This window comes from Centroberyx gerrardi, chromosome 24 (genome assembly GCF_048128805.1).
Source record: "Centroberyx gerrardi isolate f3 chromosome 24, fCenGer3.hap1.cur.20231027, whole genome shotgun sequence".
NCBI lineage: Eukaryota > Metazoa > Chordata > Actinopteri > Beryciformes > Berycidae > Centroberyx > Centroberyx gerrardi.
The window spans coordinates 1,829,121-1,839,165 of record NC_136020.1 but is presented as its reverse complement, the minus strand read 5'-3'; the positions used below and the strand labels follow the sequence as shown (position 1 = coordinate 1,839,165).

Below are 10,045 nucleotides of genomic sequence, written 5' to 3'. Positions count from 1 at the left end.
ATTTGAAGCACATAAGTGAATTTCCACTGCTATAGACAGAACAGACAGAACAGATTCATGTCCACACACTGCACAAATAGTTCAAACCACCTTTGATTGTCATGTGGGTGTCACCGTATGCCCTATAGCAGTCAGGAAAGGTATACAATCTACAGTACAAAACAGACTAGTTTGCTGTGCGGCTCCGTCTGTAGTCCTGCCAGTAGGATTGACATAAAGCAATCGAGGCCGCCGTGTGGGTGGATGTTGCTGTGTAGGTGTGTGTACCTGGGACTTGCAGGCACCGGCAGGCAGCACTACAAAGGAAATATTGCAATAAACCTGAACTGTTTTTATCAGCTCAGTCCAAGGGTTCAGCGGCTGCCTGGAGCTGGAGTTGAGAAACTGACTCGTTCGCCGCCGCTGCCACCGCCGCCGCTCTGACAGCTCAGCTGTCAAGCCAGATCACAATAGCTGGCTGATATACAGTATAAACGCTTCCTCTCTTCACGGCCTATCTTACTGGAATTTACAAAGGCAAATTCCAGCCAAAGTCCCGAACATGCCCACTGCATGCTACTGACTAAGAAGTATGTGAAAACGTAATACTTCAGACAATGCACGCAGTGTTGTCCTGCACGCTGGAAGCTGCGGCATGCGCGCCTGAAGGAGGCCGGAGAGGTTAGCATTTGCATGTACGACTCAAATCACACCGAGGCAAGCAGTCGGTTTTCTTCAAATAGATCTTTAAGCCACCGCGTGGAGCCGATAAGCCTCAGCGGCACTGGGGAAGAGCGCGGACGAGGTAGAACATAGGAAATATGCAAACAGCAGATTCCTGGAAAACATACCATCCTTTCCGGGGACATGAAAATGGGATATAAAATACACACTTTATGACTCTCCAAGTCTGTGCTTGTAGGCCCTCGCTTCTCTCCGCCCCCCCTCGACATAAAAATGCAGACATGATATATGCGGGAGAAAGTTCACATTCCCCGCATCTTTCCTCACCCTTCCTGGTGGCACTTCGAGCTGCCTGCCGCTTTTCCCCCGTGCCATCAATCAGCCCGTTACTTTCGGAGCCGATAAACACTGAGGGCCTTCGAGCTGTCGGAGGAATTATTTAAGTATTCCTGCAGTCAGCGCGGGGAGTAAACATTTTCTTTGACTGATAACGCAAACATTTTTGGAGATCTCCCTGAACACACACACACACACACACACAACAACAACAACCAAGCGGCGAGGACGTTTGAATGGATTCAAACCGCATAATCAAAGCGAATAACATAAGAAATGGCCGCAAAATTTGACATTTTGAGGGCCACTGGGGCAATTCTTAGTGTAACAAAATGCTTCTGGAAGTCATGAAACAAGTCGGACAATAACTTGCTGAAGTGTTTCTTTTCCACTGACAGGGTTTCCTATGCAGATTTATTTGTGACTGCCCACCACAAATAGATCCTCATGAACTGGCACAGCAGTTTATTAGCGGCCCCTTCTAGAGTTGCATGTACAAGAGTGCGTTCCACTCTTCCACTGCAGCAGAAATACACTCTCTTCTTCTTCTTCTACAGATGGTAAAGCGAAGTAAACTTACCCATTTCCTGGGTCGCCCCCTGGGTCTTTTCTCCCCGGTGGCCTCGGCTTTCTGTGGAGCAGATGTCAACGTAAATTAGGAGTCGTGCAATTAGATCATTCGTTATCCTGAAGTCAGAGTCAAAGTTTTATATCAAAAACACGGGCAGCAAAGGTTAAAAGTCCAAATGAATCAGATTGTCAGATATTTAAGCAGTAGTGGCAGGGGAAAAAAACAATACTCATGCATACATTTCTATCTCTAAGGCTATATTTTACATCGGTATTGTATCAGTAGCATGTGTGGGATTTCCCCTGTTGTCGCTACACCTCAGACTCTCCATCAACCCCCCCACTCGCAACAAATCTCCATTACAGCACAACAAAAGTTAGTCTGCTTAGCAGAGAGTAATATTTCACCCGTCGAATTTTATGCTATTCAAGTGGAAATGAGTGGAGCGCTATCGATGGAGTCACCTGACAGATAAGAAGCTTGACTGACAGTTATGGAGGCCGTATCACGTTGAGCACATTCAGCTCTCCGTGTCCGCTCAGTGACAGGCTGCAGCAATTGTTCTTGTGATTTAAAGAGGAGTGTGAGAGATTTAGGAGAAGTCTTAACCCCGCCACGATGCGCGGAGCACAATAGCATTGGCTGTTCATCTGTGTTTTGATGAGAAGTGCCAAATACCTTTCTGCTCAGTCACAAAGGGCCAGCCAGGCTGACGAAGTTAGCATTTCAAAGCTGGAAGTATATTTACCGAGCATTCCCTTCGTGTTGTGAAATGGATACCTGCAGCCGGAATGCCCCGGGCTTTTGGCTTGTCGGGGTGGGGGTGGGGGCGGGGGAAGAATTACCTCTCTTATCTGATCGCGAGACAGCAAAATAATTTGACATTTGTGGGAAGTGGGAGAGAGATTGGACGCCGCCAGAGCCAGGAGAAGGAGCCCCGGCTCTGCAGTCAGCCACAATTAACGAGACAAGACGAGCCTCAATAATTCATCGGATATTAAGCAGTATCCAGACTCCGAGGCTCTAGTCGGCAGGGAGCCAGGTGAAACCGTACCCAAATTGCTAGACTGCTATGAATTTTGCAGACGATGACCAGCAAAAAGGCAGGTATCAGAGGTAGGGGTGGGGGTGGGGGTGGGGCCAGGCAGGGGGGGTCAGTGTGGTTTGCTGGAGCTATTTGGCTCAGTAAACAACACCGGCTCCTTTGTCACCCCGACGCCGAACACAAGCCACCGAGTCACGGTCACATGGCGGCAGGTGGAGCGTGCACGCAGACGTGAGATACACTCGCCTCGGGCAGGTTTTAAGGAACATGCATCACTGCTGACTGCTCAGAAGCGTCCACACTCATTCTCTCACACACCACATGACCTGCTCTCTAAACTGTCAACTTCCAAATGCATTTCTTCACCTGTAACCCTACAGTACACCCATCCTACCAAAGCATCACTAGTGTTAATGTAATAACTTGCCAAAATGTGATAAAATGTCCCTTGTAATAAAACTTAAAGTAATGTTAATGTGATAAATTGCCAGATAATGCAACAACATTATCATTAATTGATTATTTTACTGTATTAACCGGTGATTATTACTTTATAAAGTACACATTTGTAACTGATGATGCAATAATCACATTTATAACTCCAGTTATGATTATATCATTATTCAATACTGTTATTACATCATCGATTAAAGGTAATTGCTAATTATTGCATTGCATGTTATTGCATTATCTGAGGTTTCATTACATTTTCAACCTATACATTTTATTACATTATCTGGCAGATTGCTAAATTATCAGATCAAAACAACAAAGTGATGCATCTTGAGAGGTCAGCATGTGGGGAGATGATGCACTAAAAAGCTGACGCGCATATCAGATTTGTCTGGGCTAATAGTGTGATCGGACACCTTCGGGCTGCCCCACCAAAGGAGACCAAGGCATCAGGTGCACCATGATGTCACTGCTCCTCTCTGTCCAGTCTGCATGCCCAGCTCAGTGACCTCTGACCTCTCTGTTATTGACCTCACAGCCACGGCGGAGCGCTCGGTCGACCTATCATGACCAGGGATGTAGTAGAGGGTAAACCCACCTCCACCGAAACTCACTTTACCCATCTTTTTAAATGCAGGAAAGGAGTTTACCACCTTTTTTAGGCTGGCACAAAGCGTCATTTAAAGTCACGGTGAAATGAAAAATGACTTTTTCACGTTCTTAGCTAATCCTCTATATCATAACATACACCTATTTAACAATAAATTCCCCAAAATTAACTTTTCTGTGTTTTTATATCAAAATCCCATTACTTTTACTTCCTGGAAACAGCATATTTTGAGTGATTACCTCATAGCGTACAAGTGAGTACACATAAAAATTACAACCAATAATACCATCACAGATTTTTGAACAAGCCAACAGGAAATACGTTGAATCACGGAAGCAAGACGCCATCGAAATGCCATTTCCTTGTGACTTTAAGAGGAAAAAACGCATAAATGCATTAAATTTAACTGATTTTTATTAACGTTAGTGGTTGTTTGTCATCACCTAAAGATCATAGTTTACCCACCTTTGTATTTACCACTACATCCCTGATCATGACAGTATTATACATAGATTCTATATGAATAAGTACATCTCTGCCTGATCCTAAACATCCACCATGTTCCAGATTCCCATTTCTTTGAGGTGGGAAACAAAAATGCATTGGGCTATTATACAATCGTGACATCATAAGGTCTCTATAACGACGCGCCGCATCGCCCGCCAGCCAATCTGTGTACTGTAATCCCAGTTCTCTGTTTGGGATGCTGCATTTTTAATGGGGGGATTTAATGGTCTGAAAGACAACACCCTGTTCAATTAATCATCAATGCGTTTGTATGTCTGAGCAGAGCAAAGCAGCACGTCTGCAATGGCTGTAAAATACCCAGAGATCTGAAGGGGGATTCTCGAGGCATGTATATGCTGTGTGTGTGTGTGTGTGTGTGTGTGTGTGTGTGTGGGTGTGTGTGTGTGTGTGTGTGTATGTGTGTGTGTTCTTGTCCTTCTATCCTTGTGAGAACCAGTTTGAGTTTTAGAGATTTTGACCGGTCCTCGTTTCTTCAAGTTTAGGATTAGGATTTGGGTTTAAGGTTAAGGTTAGAATTAGGATTAGGTTAAAGTAAGGGTTAATTCTAGATTCTAGGTTAGGGCTAGTGAGTGAGGCCAACACTGGTCATGCAGGGCTAGTGGAGGGAGACCGGACCACTGTATGAGTCTCCAACTTTGACACACCGGATGGAAAACATTTCAGTGTGTCATCAGTATAGCGCTATGTCAAGGATGATCACACTAATCTGGGCAGCATTGCTGTGTGATAATGGCAATGTTAATGACCGGGATGGTTGAGTTTAATACCACGGATAACTGCTGACATATTTCCATTGGCTTATTCAAGGCTGTGCCATCTGTTGCTCAAACTGGATACGGCATCCGGATTTACTCTAAACCAGCAAACCACTTTGAATCAAGGGGATTTCTGCTAACTCCTTCTATCAATTTTATCTACAACTCAACTAAGGATTTATGACCATTGATACATATCATTAGGGATGGGATGATATATCAGAACTCAATATATCGTGATACAAAAATACACGATACGTATCGCGGGGCAGAAAAATGAATCATATTAGCTCAATTTTATTCTGCTGTAGTAATCACAAATGAGACTTGACCATCACAATTTCAAATGATATTATTTGTTGTCGGGTGAAAACCACGTAGCTCTAAAATGTCAACTTTTCAAGAACTATTACAGGAACTTTTTCACTTTATTTTATGGGTTTTGAAAGGGTTTCATAAGCCCAAGGGTGGCAGAGCGTTCTCACCCCACAGTGGACCATGGGACCCTTCGATTTAAGCTCAAACATGATTGGAGTTACGAGATTTTCACCTGACAACAGCTATACGGTCTATCCCAGTGATTCACAACCTTTTTTACGTCAAGGACCCCTAATTTAGTCCACATTAGGGACACAGACCCCCATTTGATGAGATTTTGTCTCTCTGACCCAAATCTGAGAATATTTTTACTGTTAGATATGATTTTGTCCAGAATTCCATGACTATCTGTATTGTAGGTAGAGAGATAACAGTGAAGCTATGACCAAAACAGTCATTCTTCTACATTCTCTAATTGTGTTAACTTCTTGTAAATGAAACAATGCTGAAGTTTAACAATTCATCCATTTGCTGGGGACCCCCTGGAACCCCCTCGAGGACCATTGGTGGTCCCCGGACCCCAGGTTGAGAACCACTGGTCTGTGCCATCCTTATGGATTTGTAGCGCAGGATGGGGCTTGCAGAGCTGAGGACAGATGGCCGGTTAAGTATGGCAGACGCAGGAGGAGTTTCACTTTGCTACGAGATTTTTCGCGAATCGTGTAAACGTTTTGGGGGATTTTTTTTGCATTCATTTTCAGAATGGCATATCAAAATAGATGATAGTCCCATCAAGGTGTGCGAGCGCGACTGTTTCGCATTACGGGCTGCCGCGGCATCGCTCAGAGATTGCGGACATGATGGATACGGGGAGGGGGAAATGAACTTGTAAAGAGTATATGTTAAAGGTGCCTGCCGAGCCAGGCCTCCTTTCATCTCACAAGATTGATATCGCCAGTGTTTATCATAACAATGCCAGATGAGATGAGGCCGGATTATGGGGAGAGCAGAGTGGTTCACTTTTCAAAGAAGCGGCGGGATTGTTTACAGTGGTTGGTGGTGGCAGGGGAGCGCTAAGGCTGCTGTCATCACGTCCCTAACACGGCTTAATCCGGCTAATGAATGAAGACACAGGGACTTGCCCCTGCCTCTCCCAAGACGTATCATAAACCAAATATCACACGTGATATCGCACGGGAACTTCCAAAAGCTTTTCGCCCCAGATCGGGGGGCGGGGGGGAGTTTTTCTTTGCCGCTTTAATCTGTTATCATTCATCAGCTCTCTGCCTCTCTCTCTCTCTCTCTCTCTGTCTCTCTCTCTCTGTCTGAATGCGCACAAATGTATGAGAGCAATATGGACCTGAACACATGCATCAGCGTGTTGGTGTCTATTCATGTGTGTGCACGTTTGTTTGAACGCATCTTAGAGCCGTTAGTTAGTTAGAAGTTAGAGGAAATTCGTTTTAAGCTTTAAATTGAGTCAGTTCTCCGATTCCTCGTCTGTGGAACTCTGCAAATTCTGCCATATCTCCAAAAAGTCAAGGATTTCTCAAATTGAGGAAAACAACTTGATGTATTTTAAACATTTGCAGTGGATTTTCAATATATCAGTTTGGTCCAAAAGTATTAAAATACGCTCTACTTATGTGTGATAGTGTCAGTTACATTAGAAATACCGGCAAAATTGGCGATGTTAGGTTTCGACATTACAGCTCTCAACTGATAAAAGTAACAAATTTCTTTCTCCGCTGATTTGGCCCACAGTGTTTTAGCAGCGTTGAAGTAGCTTCCCGTCACTTGAAACAGTGTGACGCAGTGTGTGTGTGTGTGTGTCTGTATCACTCTACAGGTGCTGGGGGGCTCCTCACCTTCTGCGCTGCCTTGGAAGGGCCCTTGTTCTTGCTTCCTTTGGGGCGGCCCCTCGGTCGCTTGGGGACAGGCTCTCCGCTGGGCTCCTGGAAAGGCGGGAGGGTGGGGGGGGGGGGGGGTGGGGGTGAACGTGAACATGGGCGTTGAGGACAGGAAACAAAGCTTTGGACCCCCCCTCTTTGAACACCCCCCACTATACCCACCCAAGCGCCACTACTCTCTGAGAAGACTGGGTCCCTTTCAACAATGTGCTCATTTACTGGTGGTCTCCCATTTGGTCATTGCTTTATGAGTCAAGACCAAAAGAGGGACAAAGGTTGTGTGTGTGTGTGTGTGTGTGTGTGTGTGTGTGTGTGTGTGTGTGTGTGTGTGTGTGTGTGCGTGTGTGGTGTGTGGTGTGTGTGAGTGCATGTGCACCCTAGGATGAATGAGAGGGAATTAAATTCAGTATTCTGCCTGATTATGTACTTCGAAATATCACACTGAACGTTTTGGACTTTGCAATTTGCCATGCATATTTCCAGTTTCTAATGATATACACGTTTTTCGGTGTAAACTGCTAAATGCAGTAGTACATGAGTTTCTGAGATACATGAGAGGTAGCACTTCATAATGTGTTCCAATAGGTATAGTAGGTTTTTTTTTATTCATTTCTAGTTAAAAACTATACTGTTTCTCTGTTTTTGTCATGATATGAAACAGATTATCCCAATCTATTTTTCCTTTTTCTTCCCTTTTTGAGAATTCATTACATTCTGCTATAGTGTGCCGTTTCTATACGTTACTAATGGAGGCAATAGCTTCAGTAAAGCCTGTTTACATTTTTGCCAGTGAATAATTCTGGTTGTGAATGTGACTCACCCATGAATCATATCTCTAAACGCATCCACATGAACGCTTTAAAACCCTCAGATGTCACGGCATGTCTGACTCAACTGAACTGAACAAGAACTGCAAAAATTACATTCATCTCCCTACTACTTTTTTCACGTTGTCAATTAAAACTCATCGGCCGAAGCCAGCACAGTGGAAGGGCGCATTCCTCACCCAGTGCACACACACACAAGTATTTTCCAGCAAAGCGGCAGCAAACATTATCAAAGTCAGCGAGACGGTTGTAAAAAAAAAAACGATGCAAATACGTGAAATGTTTGCATTGTTGTTTTTCGATGTAGAATCGCGCTTTGTGGGAGTCTATACGCTCCGTGTGCTGCATAGATTTCAATAAGGAAGAAGTTAAAGGCGGAATGCACCGCTTCTTCCATGTAAATAGAGACTTATCAAATAGAAAAATCTAATTCTGCTGGTTTATAAAGCGGAATTATTGTCTTTCTGTGCAGTTTAGGAGCGTAAAGCAGAGCGGCAGGATCGGACTATGAGTAGTAGTAGTAGTAGTTCAGGACCTGCAGGCATTGCGCAAGTTTTCGCCTACCTCAACACTCCGACCAAAACAAAGTGGATATAACAGCTAAAAAGCAGCACATCTCAGTTTGTAAGTGACAGATTCTGCGGATAAACGCTGCATCTCGGTCTTGCCTGGTCTACTACAACATCTGCCTATGTTTCCCTCGCTCGAAGCGGATATAGTCAACGGTAGCCTCGGCTATTAGACAGAAACTCAGACTGACTTTCTGGGGCTTCCTCGGTCTCCCCGGCCTCCTCTTCTGGGGCTCCGGGGCCCCTGCGGGCTCCTGGGAGCCTGAGCTCTCCCCGGCCTCGTCCCCGCGTCCGCTCATGGTTCCCGGTGCTGCAGCTCCTCCGCTCTCCCGGGCAGAAACAGAAAAAAAAACACAGGAGAACTCAACACAGAAAAAAAAAATGGAAGAAAGAAAAGGAGGAAGAAAAAAAAAAAGCCGGAGCCGATGAGGAGATTTTTTAAATGGTACTTTTTTTCTTTTTTTTACAGGTCTATTGTCCACTTGTGTGTTGAGAAAGTTCTCCTCGGGCAGTGGGTGGGGAGGCTGAGCTGATAAAATAAGCCAATGATCAGTTGGAAGTTGCGGTCGGGCTGAATGAGCTGCAGGGCATGAAAAGGCAGAGCGGGGGGACAGCGGAGCTCCAGACGCCGAGCAGCACCGAGTCGACACCGGCTAACAGTGCACCGCAGCACCAGGCAGGACCATGCGGGGAGCAGGCGGGACAGGGGGAGCTTCTGCACCGGGATCGGCTTTAAAAAAGCGTGGGCATAATAAACTGCATCCACAGCCCACTCGAAAAAACCAGGCTCTACTCTCTGAATGAGGATGAGGTAAAAAAAAAAAAAAAAAAAAAAAAAAAATCACCTCTCCCGTGGGTGGATAACACGGGTGGAGGGGGGGCTGGAGGAGAGCCAGAGAAAACAAGAGGAGAGACGGAGCGCTGGCTGCGGGCCAGGCGTGGCAGGCCGCATTTATGAATTAAACTCACATTTTCACACGTTTCAATGGAATCGGCGGCGGCGGCGCACCCGGACACTAGACACCTATTAAAGTTCAGCTCTGTGAAATATGACGTAGGCCCGTACGCTTAATGTTCGAGGTACAACAGCCTCAGCGTTGAGAATAAAACAGCATGTCCGAAATGTTAAGTTCGAATGGTCAACCAGCATATAGGCTACTACTGCTACTACTAATACTAAGAATTGTTTTTATATATATATATATATATATATATATTGCAGATTTTTTTGTCTTTTGAATTGCATGGAAATGGGAATTACATTATTATTATTATTATTATTATTATTATTATTATGAGTAGTAGTAGTAGTAGTAGTAGTAGTAGTATGGCCATACATTTTATTTATTTGTTTAATTATTAATTTACTTTTGATTGTTTTTTGTTTTTTTGGCATTGTGTGGAAATTGTATCTTATAATAATAACATATAACAATAATAATGACAATAATAATAATAAT

At 44.5% G+C, this 10,045-nt stretch overlaps 1 protein-coding gene across 1 annotated transcript; it reads right to left on the bottom strand.

Moving 5' to 3' along the window:
* Positions 1-686: 686 nt before the first annotated feature.
* On the bottom strand, positions 687-8,884 carry hmga2 (high mobility group AT-hook 2). The gene is made up of 4 exons (XM_071917263.1): positions 8,777-8,884; positions 7,148-7,234; positions 1,555-1,630; positions 687-763 (listed from the first exon to the last, which is right to left on the bottom strand). Exons 1-4 carry the CDS (start codon positions 8,882-8,884, stop codon positions 687-689), a joined length of 348 nt encoding a protein of 115 aa, XP_071773364.1.
* Positions 8,885-10,045: the final 1,161 nt, after the last annotated feature.

What these genes read in the sequence shown, in the direction of transcription:
- hmga2 (XM_071917263.1), bottom strand. Translation starts at nt 8,884, where the DNA reads ATGAGCGGACGCGGGGACGAGGCCGGGGAGAGCTCAGGCTCCCAGGAG. An exon ending in GACCGAGGAAGCCCCAGAAA is followed by an intron (nt 7,235 to 8,776) that starts GTCAGTCTGAGT and finishes CCGCCTTTCCAG; the next exon opens with GAGCCCAGCGGAGAGCCTGT. An exon ending in TTTACTTCGCTTTACCATCT is followed by an intron (nt 764 to 1,554) that starts GTAGAAGAAGAA and finishes GCTCTTCCCCAG; the next exon opens with TGCCGCTGAGGCTTATCGGC.